General features: G+C 50.8%; 1 protein-coding gene across 1 annotated transcript; it reads right to left on the reverse strand.

Moving 5' to 3' along the window:
* Window positions 1-235: 235 nt before the first annotated feature.
* Window positions 236-22,402, reverse strand: jag1b (jagged canonical Notch ligand 1b). The gene is made up of 26 exons (XM_068740936.1): window positions 22,350-22,402; window positions 21,948-22,272; window positions 16,184-16,235; window positions 13,762-14,019; window positions 13,293-13,353; window positions 11,326-11,456; window positions 11,112-11,231; window positions 9,734-9,847; window positions 9,535-9,648; window positions 9,334-9,447; window positions 8,851-8,897; window positions 8,224-8,397; window positions 7,676-7,826; window positions 6,878-7,042; window positions 6,674-6,787; window positions 6,418-6,531; window positions 6,159-6,272; window positions 5,697-5,813; window positions 5,016-5,043; window positions 4,537-4,622; window positions 3,842-3,955; window positions 3,650-3,759; window positions 2,375-2,614; window positions 1,490-1,621; window positions 1,132-1,273; window positions 236-711 (listed from the first exon to the last, which is right to left on the reverse strand). Exons 1-26 carry the CDS (start codon window positions 22,400-22,402, stop codon window positions 236-238), a joined length of 3,666 nt encoding a protein of 1,221 aa, XP_068597037.1.
* Window positions 22,403-23,048: the final 646 nt, after the last annotated feature.

Raw genomic sequence — 23,048 nt, forward strand, 5'->3', positions numbered from 1 at the left:
CTACAGTAAAATATATACGTGCCTTGTGTTTCCAGCCAACCAAAGCAACCGTCACTGCCAGTGTAAGCCAGCTTGTCAAAAGTTAAATTAACACGGGGAATATCTGAAAATACTGTGGGGTCACCACCGACATGATAGCGTAACCCAACTACACATGCCGAAGCTCCCCCCGTTTCCACCCACCACCGGGGTGTGAAGGCGTAAGGCTTGGTTGCACGGCAACACAGCTCGTCTGCTATACAATGTAGTCCATCCTGTTTATGCTGTTTGCCGTCTCCAAGTCTCTGTTGTCCTGTTTATTAGTCCAATTAGGATTTTTGGACGTGGAGTTGGGATTGGAGCTCGGCGCCTTCTCGTCCCTCTCCACCAGTGTGTACGCCGGCTGTTTGGCAAAGCGGCCTTTCTGCAAGTGCCTCTCCTTGTCGTCCTCGTCCCCCTCGGGGTGATTTGTCCTTATCTTGGCGATGATGGAGTTCTTGTCCTCGTAGTCTTTGATCGCCACCGTTAGGCCTACATGCTTCTCTATGGGGTTCTTGATCTGGTTGAGCTGCTCCCGCACGTTGTTGGTTGTGTTTTCCTCGGAGCCGGTGGTCGAGGTCCCGCCGTGGTTGCTCGGCTTCCGCCGGCGGCGCATGCACCACAGCAAAATAGACACCAGCACGAGGATCCACATGACGATGAAGATGGAGCTGAGGAGCGGCACCAAGTAGTCTGATGGGTCGGAACGAAGAGGATCACAGGTCAAACAGGCAGTCATGTTAAAGATTACAGGTTTTATTGTAGCGTGACACAAATGTTGCTACATCAGTACCATGTTTTTATTTATTATTATTATTAACAGGGGAGGAGGCCGCATCTATTTGGATGCTCTGCTTATTGCATGAAAGCGCTGCCTTGACATGACAGACCTGGTCAGCCAAAGATACGTGGGAGGTTCGGAGCCGCTTTTCACATTTCCCTTTGGTGCTCAGTATTATTAGTCATTATCAGGGCTTGGCGCTCCCTCATCACAGCATTCCAAAACAACTAAAGCAAATATGAAGAAGAAAATCCTCCCACCCGCTTGTACAAATGTGGGTGTAGTCTGTAGCAACTCAAAAGGAAAACACTTTGGGGGGGGGGGGTTCATACCAGTTTTGCTGGGACTCGGCACGCGGACCTCTGCGATGGAGGTGATGATCGTGTTGTTCCCATTCCGTTTACTGACCAGGTCAATTATCCTGTCTGTGATCTCTTTAATAGGGCTCCGGTCCAAGCGATGGTCCTCAGTAGACTGCAAGCGACATGGAAATAGTGCGGTTACGAAGTGATCGCTTGTCTGCCTTTAACTGCGTTTACTTGTCTTTGAACGTACAAAACAGCACGCACTGAACCCACCGCTGGAACATATCTTAATGCTGTTAAAAGTGCAAATCAAAGAGGATTTTTCTCTTCTCTTTTTACCGGGCATGCATCAACAGAGGCAGACGAACACATGGGAGGTACTTACAATGCAGACGTGGATCTCATTGCTGGCTGAGAACGAGGGGTCACAGGTTATGGACACAGAATGCTCCGAGGAGAAATTCTTCACTACGTACAAGCGCCTCAGCTGCTTGCACACGTCCTCCACAGTTAAAGCCTGCACAGGAACAAGAGAGGGAGCGAATGTCGATGTGCACGGAAAATTAGAGGGCAATCAAGAAGAAAAGGGGCAGAGAGCGAGGCCCGCATTGGCAGTGCGTTCAGCGTGGTCCTCCTCATTTAGATTAAAGACCACAGGCTCTTATGCTGGTCACTATCTGATGGCACGCTTGTTAGGGAACCGGCGAATGGCGATTCAATGCGGTGACGAGAGTCGCCAGCGGTTCCGTTTAGCTCAAGTCCATATGATCCGGAAATTAATCTTGCAAGTGAGGTCAGGTTAAGAGGAGACTGGCTTGGGTCATGAATGGCAGATTCTCATGAATGCAAGACATTTTTTTGTATCCGAAAACACCTCCGCCAGACCCCTGTGGATAACAGTTTGATTCTTTTTTTTTTTGGTCAAGTTGACCACTATTTGGATTTACCTTAAAAAGCATTTCCATGCAAACATACAAGATTCGTAATTTTGAAGAGGCACAACTATTTTTCCTGATTAAAAGAAGTTTAAACGCTGAACTTTAAATGTATCCTGATTTTTATGTCAGGGGGATAATAAAAGATAAACAGATATCCACAAATTATTTGTCATTACGCTAATGTCTTAGGACTACAAACCATTTTGCTGATGAGGAATGGTTCAATAATTTCAGCTTGCGGCTCCCACTCATTTCAGCGTGCCGAGAAGCGTGTAAATTGACTCCATAAGCCTTTAATTCAATGTGTCCCTCCCTGGAGCGAGGTAACTCACACGAGGCATGCCCTCCTTGTTGAAGGTAAAGGTGATGTTGGCGCAGCTGTTCTCCTGGTAACTGGAGCTGGGATGGCATTTGGTGTGAGACGGGGGAGGGTTGGAGCTCCAACACTCGCCGAGGCCAAGGCAGGGCTTCACGAAGCAGTGGCCCTCCCTGATAGCGATGCAGCTCTGGCCTGAAGGACATCCTCCTCGTCCTTTGGCACCCAGGTGGCAAGACGAAGGGCCGCACCACATCTGGAGAGAAAAACAGGATAAGGGAATGGTTGCTACGGGGGTTTTCTTTCATGTTAGTATGACCACGCCATGGTTGATACGCGCTGTTAATATTGCGCTGATCTGTTGTGTAACTGTTGACTCATTTGTGCGTTATTTTGAACAATGTATACATTTATATCTATAAAGGCCTTCTGGGGGGGGTCTACATATTTAATACTTTCTTCTGCAACCACAGAATAACCGAGCCAGCATTTAGTCCCAAGCCGATAACATTTTGAATTTATAAAATGTCCAGTGGTGTTTATTGGTAGAAATTGCAATTAAATATTCATAAGGATGTTTTTATTAGAGTATGGAAACGAAAATGTGTTCTGCACCCTGGAATGAACTATTGTGCCATGTTTGTACAGTAGCCCAGAAGGGACAAACTAAAACCAAACACTAGTTCTATAGAGAGCCTTTAATATATTTTTAGAGTTTTAAGTTGCTTGCACTGCTAGATGCTACCGAGCGCTGGAGTTGTTATCTAAAACATTTAATCAATGAATAAACGATTATCAGGCATGAAATATTTAATCAGGATAATGGGAAGTGTGAAAATTAAGAAGATCTTTATTGCTTATAAGGGAATCACCTTCAGACAGCGTGTAATTTGGTACCATGCAGCACTAGAATATTTTCACCCCGTGACGCAGTTCCCTCCAGGGACCTGGATTAGAGGGATGCCATTGTTTGTCTGCTGATTGGATAGACTAGTTAGTCCAACTTCGGGAGTTCTGAACTGCCATCCGATTATTTTCAAAACAAACTGCATCACGTCTCTGTGGAATCCGACACTCCCAAATCAACTCCACCCTGCGTGTTGTCGTCGTCTCGCCTGGCGCTACCTGAGACTTCTTAAGGTAATCAAGTTTAACCTCCCACAGAACCAAGAAGACTGGGACTATTTTGACAGTTATTCCCCACGCCCTTTCTCCCAATGACAGTAAACAATGACATCATCACTACTTCACCATAACATTACTTCTGCATCCAGAGTTTGTTTAGACATACCTCCGTGCATACAACTTTCCCATTGGAACAATGGCAGGAGTTGCAGTCCTCATCCCACGTGACTCCATCGGAGGTGATGTGTCCGTTGACAGAGCAGGGCTTTCTCGTCACTGTGGCGAGAATGAAAACCCCAGTATTAGAAATCTCTTGTCACATAGATTTGTCCTTTATGATGACTTAAAGACTCTTTACCTTCTTGACAATGAGGTCCAGTCCTGTCTCGTGGACACAAGCAGCGATATCCGTTTATCTCGTCCACACAGGTGGAGCCGAAGGCACACGGCAAGGACTGACATTCGTTAATATCTGTCAGAGAAAAAACCAAACAAACAAGGAGTAAGAAGCGGCTACAGACAGTACACAAATATTAGGTTAAGCAGCAGGCAAGCAAATCTAGTTCCCAAGTCAAATTCACTGAGGTCATGTCACTTGAACTGTACATACACAGATGCCACTTAATGAAAACAAGCAAACCTGCTTCATAATCAGCCTGGGATGTTTTTGCCCCCATGCAGCTTTATTAGAGGCTGCATCATTAGCAGGTATGCAGGAGCTAAAGGCAGGACTTAGTGGAACAAAGGGTTTGCAATAGGAAAGAATGTGGCCATCTGAAAGCCTTTAAGAGGGAAAACAATCTGCGTAATCAGTGTCAGAGAGCATGGCTGATTAGCCGTTGGCCTGCTAAGGTGCCCCCCCCCCCCCCTCCCCACAATGCCTGGTGGAGTGACACAAAAATGGCTCGGCCTGGCCTGCAGCCCGATGCACAGATAATTGGACGACTAGACCTTCCACTTGAGGCGGCTGTGACAGTCCCAGGCCCACTCTAACCCACTCTAAGTAACTTAAATGGAGATCGAGGCGGAGTGGGAGGTGAAGGTAACACTCACTGATCCGGCAGTCTGGGCCAGCAAAGCCTGCGGCGCACTCGCATCGGTACCAGTTATCCCCGTCGACGCATGTGCCACTGTTGTAGCTGCAGGAAAGAAGCAAGCCTTGTAGTTTGTATGTCAGTATAACCCCCACCCCCCCCCCACACACACACACAGGTTTCACACCTATCCCTGCTGCTTTGATATTGAAACATTTAAGTCCAACACATGCAAAACAATGTCTCAGATGTAATTAAGGCAATCAGCCATGTTCTCATTTTTATTGGAAAAGTGCAGAGGGTTTGGAAGTGAGCTCCAGTGGTGTGTGGTTAAAAAAGAAAAAAAAGCTTTAGCCGATGGGTGTATGCCTGTGTTACGGCCTGTTTCTCAGGGACGCAGGCAAAGACAGATCCTGCAGGCAGGTGAGAGCCAATGATATCGGAGGCGTTCCCTGTTTACACCGTTTTAGATAGGACAGATGTTTGGCTGCCACTTACCAAGGGTGAGGACTGCAGTCGTTGGTATCTGAAGAGACATTGAGAAAGGAAGGCCGTGAGTATATTGATGTTTTTTTTTTCTCTTCCCCTCATGTATGACTATTTAATGCACAAGACGGCAAAGAGCACGCCTGAGCATGTCGGACCGGTCGGGCCTGGACTGACAACACAGCACTACAACGAGCTGCAGCACCACCACTGCCCCCCCCCCCCCCCCTCCCCCCACCACCACCGACAGCAACTCCACGCCCAGTTTCAACCCATTCCGCTTCTCCCTCTCTAGCAAAAGTTGGGGGGGAATTTATGTTTCGGAGTACATGCGTACAAGGAAGGCAGGGAGCTAGGGGAGGCTTGAAGAACAAGTTGACATGTCACTGTTTGGACAGGAATGCAACAATGAGAGGGGAGAGACGGGCGTGTTGGACGAGCCAGAGGGTGGAGGGGAGGACATCTGTCTCCACTTTCCCAAGCCCCTTTCTCCTCCTCCTTTCTCCTTCTCATGGGAGCCATGTGCAACAGCCAGAGAGGAAAGCGTTTTTTTTTTTTTTTTTATAAAAAGGGGTGCCGATTAAGAGGATACAGAAGAGACCGATTCTCCTTTGCACCAGGCAGCAAAAACCATAACTGCCCCCCCCCCCCCCCCCGCATCCCATCCATCATTCACCTTCCAGGAACACTTACTTTGGGTGCAAGTGGACCCCTCCCAGCCTTCCTTGCAGACGCAGGTAAATGATTCCCCAGTCACCACACAGGTGCCTCCATTCTCACACGGGTTTGGAAGACAACTCGAGTTTTTGGCTGAAAGAAGAAAAAAAAAGTGCACATTTTGTTAACAAGCGCATAAATACAGTTTCTCTGAGGGAATCTGCATTCCTCCACTTTGAAGTTAAATTGTCGGAGGAATCAGGGACTTTAAGAGAATATCTGTCAGCACCCACAAGGGAGGGAGAAATGGGCGAAGAGGGAGAAGGAAAAAAATGGGGGGGGGGTGCTGAAAGAGCATGGGGATAAAAACCATTTGTGCACCTCATGGTTCTGACAGATCTGATTAACATCCAAGACAAGACAGAGCTCTCCCACCAAGTAGTCTCCAGTGCACGCAAGTATGACACGAAGCCAAACCACAGCCACTGAGTGACTCACCTATGTTGCACGTCGTGCCTTCCCACCCCGACGAACACTTGCACTGGAATGAGTCACCCTCGTCGTGGCAGGTGCCACCGTTGTTGCAAGTGGCTTCATCGCACTGACTTTCACCTGGAAGGAGCATTTAGTACGTCAGGGCTGTTCACGCACTCGCACACTTGAGAGCACTTTTTGTGTAATTGCACATCGCCATAAGCACATACCACGAGCCTGCACAGACAGACTACACGGGTGGAGAAAGCAAGAGAGATCTTACGGGAGTGGCAAGTCTTTCCCTTCCAGCCGTTCTTGCACTCGCAAAAGAAGTCAGTCACCAGGTCTCGACACGTCCCTCCATTATGACAGGGGTTGGTGCTGCAGTCGTCGATGTCTGGAGGAGAGAGCAATGTGGAAGCGTGATTTATGTGTTCCACATCAAGCCAAAATTAGCTGCAGAAGCATGGATCAAAACGCTCCCCGCTGAGGAGGCACAAGTTTGTTTTAACGCAGAGGGGGCGTGGCATCCTACTCACTGATCTCGCAGTGGTCGCCCTCCCACCCGTCGCCGCAAATGCACTGGTACACACTGACTTTGTCGATGCAGGTGCCGCCGTTGTCACATGGGTTACTCTCGCAGTCATTGATGTCTGAAATGTCAAGGAAAAAATTGAAAGATTATTATAATCATTTTTTTATCATCTTATCTTGTATTGTTAATATGAGGAACCTGCTCTTACTCTCATGGCAGTAAGTGCCTCTGAAGCCCTCCTGGCACTCGCAGCTGAACTGGCCCCCGGCCTGACTCCGGCAGCGGCCGTGAGGTCCACACACATTTGACGAAATGTAGCGCTCGCCTCCCGGCGTGCTGTTGGACGCCACGGCGACGGTGCAGCTGTCAATCACTGCAAAGAGGAGAAGAATCGGGACAGTGAAACGACAGATAGAGCCCAAAATATCAGCACAACGTGTTTGTCTTTCAAATGACATGGAAGAAATTTACTTAATTGGCCGTCGACTATAAAATAGGATGAGATCGAATGGGGAGATAATCAAAGACAAGTTGGTTTAAAAGCAACAATATTCCGTTTATGCTCCAGAACAATCTTTTCCTCTTTTTTTTAATCCCTTTCTTTCCCCCTGTCCGATCAGACTAGCAGAGCCGGGTCAATTTGCTTCCCTGTAATCACTTAATTCTTGCCAAGAACAGAGATACTGTCTGGTATCTGACTCCGTGGTTAGTCCACTCAATCAATTACACTCACACACACACACACACCCTCTGAAAAGAAGAGGTAGCCCTCCAAGTCATTACCAGGAACACACACAGAGCCATCAGCTTATGCCAGACTTTCAAGGGACTCTGGAGGGAGAATCACTGCAAAAGCTTTGCAGAGGAAATAGGGGGTGGGGATTCATCAATGTGGCTTCTATTAAAATAAATACATGTTCACCTTGGCCAAAACACAAACTAAAGCTATTGCCTGCATAAGAAGGAATTAGATGCTCCGCAGCTCCACAGACAAACAGAGACTCGCCTTTACACGTGGTGGTTCGACAGTGGTCTTTGAGGTGAGAGCAGTTCTTGCCCTCGTAGTCCTCCGAGCAGGCGCAGTAGTAGTCTGTGGCCAGGTTAAAGCAAGGCGCTCCATTTTGGCAGGGGTTGGGAGAGCAGTAATCGATATCCAGCTGGGGGGAGGCATTGAATAGAGAGCGGTGAATCTGATAGCTGACACAGTTTCTGCTACACTAAACAGAGCGAAGCCCACAGCATCCTTCCTACAGGCTGCGCCAGGAAACAACACACACGCACAGCATTTGGAGGAACGGGCAAGGGGGGGGGGGGGGGCAAGGCTGAGACATAGGAGCCGTCCTGAGTCTGGGCTTCACCACTGAGGAATGTATCTGGCTATAGCCAGGAGCAGCTTCAACAAAGCACTCCGCTTTCAGCCATTTAAGAGGGCGGGGCAGGAAAACTTTAACCCAAAGACGGCAACACTGGCAGAAACTAATCGGAGATTGAGATGCTAAACATTAGCAGGGAGGACGCGTGCATGCGAGCTCAGCGGCGGGAGCCGCGTCTCACCTGGCAGAGATTTCCCGAGAAGCCGGCCAGGCACAGACACCGGAAGCCGTTCACTTCATCCTGACACCGGCCGCCGTTCAGGCATGGCGAGCTCACACATTCATTGATGTCCCGCTCGCAGTGCTCGCCGCTGAAGCCCGGCGGGCACGTGCAGCGATAGCCGTTAACCAGGTCCTGAGAGAGAGAGAGAGATGAGGGTTAAGAGAGCAGATTTCATTAACCGCTTTGACAGGGTGGGGGATCCCCGCCCAAACGAGCGCCGTCAGAACAGAAGGAAGAGGCCAGCTAGCGGGGCGCGGACTGGAAGAACTTTATCACAGCGCAACAATTATTCAAGCAGTTTTCCTGGCATGGAGCCGACACAATTCTCATCGTAATTCAATCGACTGCGGTTTAAATGCATTCGAGTCCCTCCCTTACAAACACAGAACTCTTTGATACGACTTCAGAGAGGAATTTCACAACAGTTTCACCGCCTCTTTGACAGACGAGTGTGTAGGGCGCAATTTATTTTATTTTATTTAGCATCTGTAAATATCTCATGCTATTGAAACACGATGCAATAAAAGACGCAAACAATGTGGGGACACGAGATAAGGCTGCGTGTGATTCGACCCCAACGCGCACCTTGCAAGTCCCTCCGTTCTGGCACTGGTCCTTGCAGTCGTTTATGTCTGCAAGAGAAAAAAAAAAGAAGACATTTAAGGATTAATTCCCAACTGCTTAGCTAAACAGTGCGTCTAAGAAAACAAGCCTGCGTTTCACGTTTCCCATGGTAGAGCTCTGTTAGAGCGAGCGAGCCCTTCGCTAGAGTTGGCTTCATGCGGCCGCAGGATCAGCGCAACACGGAGTATTGAGCAATCCCGTCTGCTGCCAAGTGAAACTCGCCCTGGGATTGTTTGGAGCCACCTCTAAATCACCACGGCCTTGGCCACACACACACACACGCACACGGGGCTAATGGTGATACGGCACATTTGTTTTCATTGCAGGAGAGGCTTGCCCTCCAAACTGCCTGATTCATTCTCACTGCCGAAGTGAGAGACAGAGCAGACAAACACAAAGGAGGCGGGAGATGCACAGCTGCGAGCTGCACAGCCTTCGACTCACTGGTGTCACAGTTCTGCCCCGTCCAACCAGGGATGCACTCGCAGAAGTAGCCGCCAATCAGGTTGCGGCACGAGTTGGCGTTGACACAAGGCTCGCCGTCGCATTCGTTGGCATCTAGAGAACGACAGAAGGGGTTTTTGTGGCGTTTGCGCGCGTGCAGTTGACAGGCATGGCGGGACGGAGAGAGGAAAAGAGGCTCACCTATCAAACATGTCTTCCCTGTCCACTGTGAAGGACAGTGGCACCTGTATCCGTTAACCTGATCCTGGCAGGTGCCTCCGTGGTTGCAGGGGTTCGGCGAGCAGTCGTCGACATCTGAAGCAGAACAAGTCAGCTCTGGTTTACTCAGCATCTCGTTTCTACGAGGGACATGCGTCCACGGCGTCGGGTGCCGCCTTACTGATGGTGCACGACGGGCCGCTCCAGCCTGGCGCACACTGGCATTCGTAGCCGTGACTGGTTTCTGAGCAGCTCCCGCCCACGGCGCACGGATTGGACAGGCAGGCGTGTTCCGCTAGAACGAGAAAGACACCATTAAAACGACCTCCCGATTCATTTCAGACCAGGGCACATCCCAGCCGTTACACCGATTTCGTGACGACATTTAGGAAATGTGCCAGGTTAATGGAACTTGCCCCCCCCCCCCCCCCCTCTGATAACCTAATATTAAGACATTTTGATGAAGACAGTGTCTTTTTCTTCAACAGTTGGACTGCAAAAATGCGTTTCATTCAGCTTCCGAGTCTAATCTGTAGAAAACCTCGCCCCCCCCCCCACCCCCACCATTCTTACTCTCATCACCAGGCAGACTGCAGCACTAGAAAATCATATTTCATGCCAAGTTGGCCCGACCAATGCACCGTGACTCCCTTCTGACTCCCCACTACTCATCCTCTGAGAGGCGGGACAAGATGAGACTGGCAGGAAAGGAGGGGGGGGCGGGGCGCCACGATGACCTGATGGGTGGATCCCGTGTGAATTTTTAAAAAGTGAATGATTAATCTGGGAGTAGCCTAGTTTGCAGCGCTGCACCCTGGCTCTACTGTACTACTGCCCAACAACTACAGCGGGCTGACACCCCCCCCTGGTGTGAGGACCTCTAGTTACGGAGGGCACGGCTCCCTGACATCTCCCCAGTTAAGCTGTCAGCACCCCGCGAGGCTCAGATTTAATGAGGACATCATCTCCACGCTAAGTGTTTGCAGCAGCTGAACCTTTGCGCCACACTGATCTGTCTCAAGTGTCCGAGGAGCAAAGGGATGACAGGCCCCCCGAAGATCAACCCAGTGGATTACCTGACTGGGGGAGCAGGGGGGGGCACTCACACTGGAGTGGAAACAGATTATAGCTTTGTTACCACCTCCTCTGATTACAAACTCAAGGCACCTCTGACCTCTCGTCTGTAACTGCGAGCACGAGCCTGAGATGCCGTGAGATCGCGTACTCGCGCTTCCAAAAAAGCAGGAGGTTCTGGTCAATTTGAAGTGGCTCAATTTGCAGTCAAACTGTTAACGGGAGCAAGAACGTTTCCGCCACTAGCCTACAATTAGTGTCCTAAAAGAAGCAGCAAGAGGAAGACTAAACAATGAGCGGTTAAACCCGAAGCAGCAGAGGATGTTCTGAACCCTTCAAAGTCTGGGCCCTGTGTTTGGTGGGATTTTTAATAGGTCATCTGGATCTGGTGACCACAGGAGCTTCATACATTAGCGCACATCAAAGCAGTGCTTTCAGAAAAGGCTAATTCGCGTGTCCAACCAGCGGCGTGTTCCGACGCTCACCTCTCTGACAGTTGGAACCCGAGTAGCCCTCGGGACACGTACACTGGTACTTGTCAGGTCCCGTGTTGATGCATGTTCCTCCATTCAAGCATGGCTGATGGGTACCGCAGTAGTTCAGGTCTGGAGGACGGGTTCACACGCCGTTAGTTTTGTTTTCACACAACGCGAGCCGCTGCTACAGAAAATGCACGTGAAATCAGAGACGATAATTAACCTTTGTCGCAGAGGTGGCCGCCCCAGTTGGTGTCGCACAGGCACTGCCAGGGCTCCACACAGGTGCCGTGCACGCAGCCGGGGTGGGGGGTGCACTTGTCGCAGTACTGGCCCTGCCAGCCATACAGACACCTGCAGGACACACGGAGAAGAGCCACGCCGTCAGCCTCATAGGCGGGACATGAAGGACAAAGACGCACACGTGCACGATCCGGCAAGGTCATACGATACCTGGGAGATTTTTTTAAATAGTAATAATAATAATCGTCACAAGCAATGCAGGGATAATCTGCACTTTAGCGCATCTGGGTTGTGCCATTAAACACCACAGATGTGAACGTTAAGCGGGAGACGTTGATGCAGCAGCTGCAAGATAACACACGGGGGACGGGGACGCAGGAGTATTCAGCATTTTACCAACGGGGGGAGGGAGGGACAACCCAAAACACTAAATTACAATTCCATCGAGGCCTTGAGCGCATCTAACATTAGCATGCGGCCAGACGCTCCCTTATAACAGCAAGCCATGCCTGTGGCTTGGCACTAGTGACAACCGTACAGGCGAGTGTTCAGCCTCGCTGCCATTAAGCTTCTGCTCATCCTCTTTCCCACAAGTCAGGCTGGTGCCCCCCCCCCCCCCCCCCCCCAGGCCTGGGGAAGAAAACACAGCTCGCCGACCGCTGAAATGTCCAGGCCCACGATTACGCTGATAACGCTGCCTTTTGTCTCCCTAGGCGCCGCATTTAGGACAGCAGCCCAGCTCGACTGATAAGTCTGCTTTTAAAAAAAGGAGGCGACGTGGAGACAGGTTTGCTGCTGCAGAGCCCGGCGACAGGAAACGGCGCCCCTCTTGGGGGAGCGGGCGGCTGATTAGCCTCGAGAGAGAGGCAGACTGTAAAAATAAATGTGTCAGTGATTAAAGAGGCTACTTTATAAAGTGTCAATCCTCTAAATGATAGACGGAACGGGATTCATTTACAGTACCTCAAATGTTTCCGTTATGACAGGGGAATGTCGTTTTACACCTGAACGAGAATCCCGTTTGCTGTGGCTGCACTTCTTGCATCAATTTTCTGGTTTGGAATTATTGGCACGCAGGCGCGTTACTACGACGCCCACCGAGAACAATGGAAGCTGAAGGTACCATTTAAGAAAGCCATCTCCAAAAAAAACTCCAGCGAGGAGTCATTAGCCGCGGCTTTGTGGCTCGGCGCCGAGACGTCAGCCCTCGCCTGCAGCCGGTGCCACGATGTGCTGTTGGCCAACACTCTGGCTCAAACCCCGTGGTGGGAAACGGCGCAGCAACTACAACAGCAGCTTGCTTGCAGAGTGCATGTAAAACAAGGCAAGGCTTTATATACGAAAACCACGCCTGCACAGAAACTCAAGCAACCGAGCCAATTCTCCTGCCAGTGCGCCCAAACAAGCACTCAAGAAACCTGATGTCAAAAAGCTCAGCAGAAACAACAAAGCCTCTAATGTCGGCGCTGTGGGAAGGTGTGCAGGGCCTCCCGCAGGATGGCGAGGAGATACAACAATGCCCCAGCGCTGATATCCGTCTGCGCCTGGCTTTTCCTCTGGCTGCGTGCATAAACAGCAGTAGGAAAACCATTAGCTACACAAACATTACACTTTAAGGCTCGTACAAACGTTGCGTGTGATTTAACTGATAACGCTTTCCTCGTCGGCGGGAAACGCACAGGCGACGTTTCCAACATGGAGGGCCTGGCGGTGGCGCCGCTCGTTTCTCTCAGGTTGGCAGCTCCAAAGCCCCACGAGAGAGTTGCAGCTCAGACTGCAACGCCGCTAAATCCCGGGTCACATCCGCGCCGCGACAGAAGTGGACGCGACGGGCCACAGATCCAACTAATCCAGACGAACTCCCGCATCCATAACAAGCAAAGGCACATTTAACGGAGCCGGTTAAACCTACAGGGAAGGTCACAGAGTTCAGTCTCTGGCACTTACTTGCATCCTCCCGGCTCCTTACAAGAGCCGTGTTCAGTGCTGCAGCCTTGTCGGCATATGGCTGAAAAGGAAAGAGAAAGGACTGGAGTCATTTTCGAGTATCGTGTTAAAGTATAGCCTCTAACAAACACTCAATATCATGCCCGACACACCACTCAGAAGAAGGTTAAATAAGATGAAAATAAACAGACTATTTACATCCTTGGGATAAAGTTTACTCGCGGTCACACAGGCAATAAAAGCTTCAATTCAATAGAGGGGATGGCGTGAGAGAACCGAAACAAAGTCCCTCATTCAATGCAAAACACAGCAAGACACAGCAAATCAGCGCGAATCAGAGATTACAATCAGGCTGCGAGCTTCAGATGACTCGTTCTCGGTCAAAAATAGTAAATCGACTGTCTTCAGTGTTTCCGTGTCGGAGTGACTTCACCCGTTGCTGCGTGCTGCCGTTCCCGCCAGTGCTTACCCGTGGTGCAGTCCGGTCCAGACCAGCCTTCCAGACAAGTCTTGTTGCCGTTGTAGTCACACGTGTAATGCCCGAAGAACTCATCCGTGGGCCGGCAAAACTTGTTGCAGCCGAAGCCGTAGTAGTGCTCATCGCAGCTGACCCGGATCTGGTACTCGAACTGGGCCACGGGGCCATTGTGAGTCAGCTTCTGCCAATGTGGGCTGGGGTTGATCATGCCGGAGTGAGACGCCTGCTCTATCAACTTCCCATCGGCACCTGACATGTCCATTTTCACACAATAAAACAAAAGAAGCACAATTCTCGGTAAAGAAATGATCTAAAAAAAGGTTCTGGGAAGGCTGCATCTGAGTTACATTATGCATTTCGGGGGGGGGGGGGGGGTTGCAAAGTTCTCCGTGATCATAGAGTGGGAACCCAAAAATGCCCCAAAGATTCAGACACAAATTGCAAGAAGATCTTAGATAGCAGATTATATGTAATTAAAGCAACTATGTGCTCTGGAGCGGAAGGAAAGCAAAAAGGAGGAAATGCAGGATAAAAAAAAGGAACCGGCTGCATGTAATGAGCATTCTCAGCTGCACTCGCGCTCCTTCTTCCACTCGTTTGTTGGTTTCTGATTCTCAGGTTCGCCACTGGAGGATACGACTGACCTCAGACGCCGCCTCTGCAGCCACTCGGGCAAGGAAAGAACGCAGCCGACGTAATTTAAAGCGCAACGACACCGTTGCCAGTCACTTCTGGGAATCCTGCCAGTGTGCCTCAGCACTTTTTTCCCTGACATACCTTTCATAAAACTCATTTTCACACACTTAAGTTATCTAAACTCGGCCGACGAGCAGAAGGCCCCGCTAGACAAAGGACAAAAGCCCCAGAAACAGATCCATTTTCAGCAAAAGAAAAAAAAAAAGGAAAACGGCCACGGCACCGTCACCGTGGCGAGGACAGGACCTGGGAGCCGAGCGCTGCGGCTGCACGCAGGGTAGACGCATTTCAATAACACGCCACGCCGTGTCCGAGCTCTGCGAATTAGCACCGCTCATTCATTCCCCACACGAAGCGCTCGCTACTCCACGTCTAAATCTTCCACCTGGGAGAGAATGAAAAATGTGTCTCGGCTGTTATTTACTGCACTCGCGTGAGCAGAGGTGGCCGACCGCTGGGTGGACCCCTCCCCTGTGCCGCGTGATGCAACGCAGTGCGGTGGGTGGCGGCCTGCTGCCATTTATTGACTGTGCCGTGGTGTGAATTGGGGAGGGGGGGCGCACTGAAATCACAGTGCCCGGTAACATTTCGCAGCGCTCTGGAATCCAGCGCTCGGCTGTGTGGCATTTCGCTACCGGCTGCCGGCCTGCAGCATCAGGAGTAGCATGTCCGTACTACCTGCTGCCTGGCTCGGAGCGCGACATGCACCAGACGCTTCACGAGGCCTCGTAAGGTCAAGCCTGGACACTAAAGACATTCTGTAAGGACCAAAGAAATCGGGCTGCAAAAAGAGACTGTGCCGATGTAAAGATAACTCGCTCAGGTTTACAGATAAGAGTGGCAGGGTATTTAAAGCTCAACACGAGAATCAAGACTCCAGATAGTTGCCGTTGGGGTATCGGCCTGGACTGCATGAATCCATCGGGCCCCCCGCTGGAGCAGCTGCAGACGGCGCACAGCCTTTTAACACCAGCATCATAATAGTTCCTTGGAGAGCGGCAAATACGGCAGAAAAGACCGAAACCTTGTTAACCTCAAACAAACCCCCCCCATCGGAGGGGCTCGCCGTGCCCTCGCCCCCTTTAAACGCCAACCAACAGGAACGTCCCTCAACTTAACAGCAGAGACCAAATCTGGCAACCGTGGTTCAGATGCAGCAAGTCGCTGCCGTGTCCTCCCCACGTACACGAGGACGACGCCACACAGCCTACGCAGAAAGATCCCTCCGATGCGCGTCCTCCGATGCGCGTCCTCCGTGTGCGGCCCCCCCACCTGTACCTTCCAGATAGCGCCTGCGACCGAACGCTGGCGGCGCCGCCGAACTCGGCGGCCGGATGGACTCCGTGTTTCACGCCTCAGTGACAGCGAGATAGCGTGACCCCCGACCCTCGCTGGCAGCACCCACCATCAGTCATCGGACAAATGAAAACATTTTCATAGGGGGGGGGGGGGCGAGCACCTCCTCCTCCTCCTCCCTATCTGCACCCCCCCTCTCTTTTCTTCTGGTTCCCTGCCCCGCAGGCACCTGTCAACACACTTTCTTAACGCAGACCCACTCAAAAACCCAGCGGGCTGAAAGGAAGAGGGCAGCGAGTTCAGGGAGGATAAACTTCCTCTCCTGAACTTCAACACAAGTCCTCCCAGAGGAGGACGAAGAGGAGACGGAGAAGAGAGGGGAAGGCGAGATCGGGGATGCCAGACGAGGACGAACACTCACCGCTGGTTTCATTGTTGGAGTCCAAGGCTTTCACTATCAACGTGTAGGACCTCTGAGGAAGGAGAGACAGAAGGAAGAGCGTGAGCATCAGGTGGATCCTCGCACGTTCACTGTGCTGTGGAAGAGAACTGTGAGCATTAGCAGACAAGGGTCGAGCAATAAATGGTTTAGAAATGGAACACAAAGACGAACCCCTTTTCCCACCATCACACTGATCGGAATCGACGTCGTGAATTTAACGCTTTAATATGTTACACTTGAAATAAATGAATGATTGATGGTTACACACAACCTCCCTGGCCATATTCATTAGTTTTCTCCTTCCCCTTAGTAAAGTAGCACAAAACAAGGCCTCATAAAAACCGATGTTCAGTGTCAACTCGGAGCATCGGCCCAGAGTTCTGATTAAGAGGATAAGCTCACGGCGACCGAGAGGTACCTGCATCGCAACGATTAGGACGATGGACACACAGACGGGGACCTGATTTAGCTCGTTGGGGTATCAAACGGCCACACACACACACACACACACACACACACACCAGAAACTAGGCAAATATAGCAGGGCTGCACAGACAGACAGAGTTGAGCAATGACGAGAATAATTTTTAAATGTTTTCAAAATAGCACATTTAAAAAAAAGAAATGGCAGAATTCACCCTGCAATGCCTGAAATCCGTCTTCGTCTCCGACCCCTTGCTCTCTTTAGAACCGGCTTCTCTTTCCACATGTTTACACAATGTGGAAAGAGAAGCCGGTGGATGAGTTCCAGTGCTCGGAGAAAGCACAAAGTCACTTCGGGTTTCGCAACACGCTTTATTCGGGATTCTCGATTGTTGGCCATTTAAAAAAAAAAAACGCTGGTGCAATGCACTAAGAATGCTGCGCAGCAATCCAAGACGGAGCGCTTAAGAACGCCACATGCAAGGCAGCGTTGATATAGAAAGAAAAATGAAGTGTGTTTGAAGGGGAAGGCAGAAAAAAAAAAAAACCCTGCCAGGATGGAGAAACGGAGAGAGACTTGAGAAGTGCTGCAGGTATGGAGGGCGGTCTTGATTTCAGCACTCTTGAAGAATGCTTTGTCCGATTCGAGGTCGGTAGCGCTCACACCGATATCAGCTTACACATTCAACGGCGCGCCGCGCAACCGCCAGGAGGGACTGGACGATATGCTGCAAGCGCGCACGCCGGCCTCACAGAGAAAGCCTGCGATTGTGAGAAAGGGGTAAATCTGCATCCACTAGAAAACACCTACTTGATATTTTCACACACACGCTCACCCCCCCCCCCCCCCCCAGCGCTATCTGGAGGCATTTCAGTCATTCTGCTTTGCGATGACTTCATGTTAAACAAACCCGCCTTGCAGGAAACCTCCCTTTCAATTCCCAACGAAAGACAAACGCATGACTCACTCCTGAGCATTTTTTTTGGGGGGGGGGTGCACTTGGGTTTTGTGCACACCTCTCCTCCTGATCTCTCTCATCCTACGCCAACGTTTCAGTGCAATCAGAGCGGCTACGACTTGAAATGCGTCTCTTATCAGCGACAGGCCTTCCACGACAAGCTTCGACTCACAACTGGCTGCAGTTGCTTGACACAGAACATCAGCGGCAATGCGATGCTTGATCGTTCGCCACGTTCCAGCAGACGGCCATGTTTGTTAGCACGAAGGGAAAGAGTCACAGGGTTCTCCTCATGCCTTAAGCAGCATCTCGACCCGCTTTGATCTTTACCTCGCGTCCAGAGCGGTTTGCTGAAGAGCTTTAATTCGGATGTCATCGTGGGGGATCTTTTTTCAATGTGCCATTCCAGGGTCTGGGCTTCAGGCAGCAAAGTAAGATCATTACGTATCACACAGACGCATCTTTAGATTCTGGTGAATCCATTTGACAGTTCTCTGGAACACATCCCACATGAGAACAGAAAACTCTTTCTTAAAACAGGAACTCGAACGCTCCCCTCACGGACCCGAGCAAGTCACCAGACTCTAGAAGTCTGAATCACCAGCGAAACCTTAAACCGATGCGACAGTGACAAAATAGGAAGCCGCAAATAAGGGAAGACAACACTTTTCATTGGACACTGCATCGACTGGATACGTCACCCTAAATCGACCTTTTAAAATACCCGTTACGCGTCACACTGTGTCCTGACTGGACTGATGAGGCATTAACTTTAATAACTTATTGGCAAATTCCTTAAAAAGGTATTTCAACAAAACATAACACACCCATATCTTGAACGATTTTGGGCTTGCCTCAACACGGCCACTACATCCCTGCCCGTCGTGCTGCAACCCATAATAAAACCGGAGGCACAGAGTATAAAACTTTAAACCCCAATGGCCCTTTCATCGATTACTGATCGCCTATTTGCCTCAAAGTTCAGCTTTTGTGATCAACAACGACGCTGTACCAGCAGCAGCCCCGCCGTGACGGCGCAGCTCAGTTCCGGACCCAAATAAAGTGCTTCCAGAGAGTGAGATACGGGCCCTCCATCACTCCTCGCCGTTATCAGCTCGGAACCGTCTGCCACTGCCAGGTTTCACTTTTCCCAGGCTCCCCAGCTGACTCACAATGTCGCTTTGAACTAAGGCGTGTGTGCATACGCAAACACGCATGCGTACGGCCACGGTCAGGCAAATATGTGAGGCCATATGGCCTCCTGTCGCTCGCGGCCAAGTCCACGCGATCCAACATATGAGCGGCATGAAGGCCCTCCCAGAATGGAACGTTCCAAACAACACGGCTGAATATGATCAGCAGGGGTATCCCCCCCCCCTCAAATGGAAACCGACCCCTTGGATGTAAAATAAAAGGTTTATTACTGAAATCCATGTCACGGAGCAGCTGGACAAAAACGGCCAATCTTTGGCGAAGGTAAGGTCCGACAGATTTAACCGGTCCAGGCCAACAGTCAGCGCAGAGGAAGTGTCAACAAGCCAGTCGATGGGCGTTGACCTTCCCTATCAGTTTTCCTGACTCAATCACTTCATTGGTATCAAACAGCGATCTAACCAATGACTGGGACTGCCGGGCAACACGCCCTGTTTTGCCATAAACCCCGGGCTCGCCTCATGAAAACACAAACTCTCATAATCGCATCAAAAGCTGCTGACTGCTCTGGAAGGCTTGGGAAGCGGCTCCTTTCTCATGAGAAAGACAGCAGCTCGTTAAATACGCCATAAACGCTCCGCGAGGCCACCTCGCCACGGACACATGCACGGCACAACTGGACAGCAGTTTGGATTCAAACCAAGTCAGGCACGTGACAAATCTATTAGGAGACAGACCCCCCCCCCCCCCCCCCTTTTACATGCATTTCCTACCCTTACATTCCCTCTGATGCGCAGCAAGGCCAGTGTGTCACAGTGCAAGTATGCTGAGAAAGCGCTTGTTGAAGTGAAGGACAGGGTGAGGTAGAGAGAAAAACATTTCTTTTCCCTCTTTCACTGGAGTAATTTGCACTTAACTGCCACATCAGAGCCGACTGTACAACGCAAACATGTCATTACTCCCACAGCTGCCAGTAGCCCTTCTCCCCTCGGGGCCGAGCGGCCCATTGTTCTGCTCTGCAACCCACCTGAAGCCAGTTCTCAGACAGCTCCGGCTCGTCAACACGTCAATCACGCCGATGCCGGCGTGTCTGAGAGGACACGCCGGCGCCGGGACCGGACAACGATGAGGACGCCATTAAACATGGCGAATAACCATTTGGATCCAAAGAAGGGAAAGAAGTCTTTTTTTTTTTTTGCACCTGATCAGTGAAATTAGTCAAAGTACCTGAAACTCAAACCGACGACGGGCCGAGCCGGAACCAATAGGACAGCTTTCCTTGGGGGGGTGCGAGGGTAAATGTGCTGAGGTGGCCCGAGAGCTGACTTCATCGCCGCTACAACCGCTTCCTGCTGCTCGCCTTGCATTGGCGTTGCAGCCGCTTCGCCTCCATTATGCTCTGTAATCCTCACTGGAGTCACCGAGGGCGACGCCATTGTCCCCGCCTGCATACGCTGCGATTGGACCGAAGGCCCTCCACGCCTCTGTGGAGTGAAACCATGGAGCGGACAACCCCGGCGAGTCCCACGTCAGACTCTGAAACGCCGAAGCGCCCCGCATCCAGCTGGACACCCTACCTGATTGGAGCACATGTGCGGAGCCTCATTAAGTGCAGCAGTTACCGTGGGTGGCGAGGTTAAAGCGCCGAAATGCCTGGGGTCCAACCGAGCGTGACTTAAACAAAAGCCCTTGGACTCCACAAGAGGCCAACTTCATGCAGCTCACAGGAGAGGATGAAAGCGGGGGAGGGGGGGCTGTATGAACTCCGAGCACCCGACAACCTAGTTGCACCACGCCGCCATCTGTCCACAACAGCCAATCCACTGGAGGAAGATAGTTATATCTGGTAATGCACAAATCTCAGCCTCAGCCACGTGTGACGTTTCTGAACCGATACAGGCAAAGCTTTATCGTTTTAAAAAGGCTTCTCTTGGCAACGTGACCCACCGGCTTCGTCTTTACAGGACCGTCCTTCCACCAGACCATCTTTTTTATTAACCGAGCCAGTGCCGCTCCCTCAAATCTGAAATGGGACCAGCTCGCATTTCAAGGGCAACAAGAGCCTTCTGCAAGCCGGAACGATTTTCAAACCACGAACACGAAATTAATCTGCCGAGATCGCAATGGCAACGCTCGTAGAAGCATGAAAACAAACAGAAACCTTTGTCTTTAAGGAGGTGCGAGGCACCAGCGTGCACGTGGCCCATAGCCCATATCAAATTGCGTGTTACCCGGTTGAGAAGATTGTTTAACCAGCTATTGAAATGTGGGGAAAATCATCCGTCCTCCTCCACACGAAATTTAGGAAACCTTTCAAGATGTTCCAGTTCCATCGCCGTGCTCACCCGCCGCACGGTGCTTGAAATAACAATAACCTCCATCAGGATTGAGGTTAAAAATAGCCTTAATGTAACTGGACACACGCGTAGCAGCAGCAGACTGCGCCTTTCACCCATCAGGCACACTGGAGGAGTTTGGGGGCCAAGCTGTGGGGCCAGAAAGTCTGTGCACAGTCCTGCTTTTTTCTCTCTCTTCTTTTCATGATGCTGCAATGTGCTCCAAGCATTGCAAATCATCTCTCTCACAGAGCTACAGCTCTCCCCACAGGCCTGTCAGACCCGTGTATTTACTCTGTGAAGAAGATCCGACACTTGAGGAAACCAGAAAGTGGGTTTTCGCTCTGAGGTTGCTCTGCAGTGGCCGCAGGGACAGAGCAGAAAACTGTGAGAATGCAGCTCACACGACTGGTTTTATTCATTTGTTTTTTCTTGGGGGGGGGGTCATATCTAACCAGACACAGAGAATCATAGCGCAAGAGAACAAAAATCCCAACATGCATTGTAGAAAGTTATATTTAAATGAACTGATTGAGCACAAATATTTCTTATTCTGTGCTTTTTCTTTTTTTTCCAACATTTCCAACTGAGGATTATTATTATTACAGCTCAAAGGAGTTCAACATTGTTTAGATAGAACAGGCAGGTTTGCGCCTGATGGGAGAAAAATACCTGCACCTGGTTAATTGGCGCAGATAATTCGTCTGTGGGGGGGGGGAGAGAGACAAACCCATTCTTTGTTTGGTTTTCGGCGTGTGAATAAGTGACGGGCAGTAATTGCTCAGAATTGCCCTGCAAACAGACATTCCATGTCGGCCTCTTTGTGTTTCAGAGACGCGCGTCGGGAAACACTTTTTTAAGTCTCCAACTCACCGGCCAGGCAAAACTGAAGGGCAAAACAATCCTGGATCTGTCATTCCTGGCGGAGCTCCTGTAAGACAAGGTATTCCCCCCGAGGACCGGCGTAGTTCTCATCCCGAAGCTGCAGGGCCCCGCAGCAGAAACCCTCGACTGGTACTCCTTTAGACAAACTTTGAAAAACGTGTCGCACTCGTCCCGCGTGCACCGCCGGTCCGCCGCGTTACGCGCGCCGTCGCAGCACGCGCCGCTCAGCAGCTCCCCGTTGACGTTGTGCGCCGACAAGATCTGCAGCTCGAATTGTCCGGATCCCTCCGACACCTGTTGAGGACAGCACAGTCAAAGCCGGTCGGGTCGGGACGGGGGGGGGCAGTGCGCGTTACGCGTCCGGAACCCCGTCGCGCAACACGTACCTGAAGCAGAGCGCACAGCAGGAAGGCAGCCGCCACCGAGCCCCGTCGCAGAATCATGCCTGCCGTCGCCGCTCGGTTCGTTCTAGTCGCTTGGCCGACGCTCGGCACCGGAGCTCTCCTCGAGTTTAAACATGCACGAGTGGGAAACCACGCGAGTGCAAGTTCCACATTCACGCGAGACCTCTTCCTGGTACGTCCCTCGGGCTTCTTGGTTATCCAACTGTTGCGCTGGAGAGCCTTTTTACGCAGGAGCCATGCGGCAGTCGAACCCAGTGCTGACTGACTGCTGGCCGGAGATGGAGCTGGATACACAAGTTCAGCGGAGGAGGAGTGACGCTGCTCCATATTCATGAGCGGGGGGGGGGGGGGGGGCTGGGAGCCAGCCCCGCCCCCTGTTAGGAGGATAACCATGCACTCGAGATTCCTCTTAAGGACTCTGGCAGTGATGTGGTGGAAAATCCGACTGGGAGTGATCTCTGACCTGCAGTCATATTGGTCCTAATAATAATAATAATAATAATAACCACAAAGTTAATTTTCAAGCAGGCATCAATTATATTCCTCTCCTTTCTTACGTCCTGCATTAGCTACATTCTCTACTCACCAAAACGTGTGCTATTATTTGACCTCATAAAGATTTATGTCTGAACTCTGCTGGTTTTACTCTCCTCTTCGTCGGCCCATTAGGCTACCCACTAAATCA

Source organism: Brachionichthys hirsutus, chromosome 7, assembly GCF_040956055.1.
Source record: "Brachionichthys hirsutus isolate HB-005 chromosome 7, CSIRO-AGI_Bhir_v1, whole genome shotgun sequence".
In the NCBI taxonomy this organism is placed as follows: Eukaryota; Metazoa; Chordata; class Actinopteri; order Lophiiformes; family Brachionichthyidae; genus Brachionichthys; species Brachionichthys hirsutus.

Excerpts from the sequence above, each read along its gene's own strand:
- jag1b (XM_068740936.1), bottom strand. The coding sequence starts at position 22,402 with ATGATTCTGCGACGGGGCTCGGTGGCGGCTGCCTTCCTGCTGTGCGCT. Across the intron at positions 14,020-16,183 it reads CTCCAACAATGAAACCAGCG|GTGCCGATGGGAAGTTGATA; the intron begins GTGAGTGTTCGT and ends TGGACATGTCAG. Across the intron at positions 13,354-13,761 it reads TGGACCGGACTGCACCACGG|CCATATGCCGACAAGGCTGC; the intron begins GTAAGCACTGGC and ends TTTCCTTTTCAG.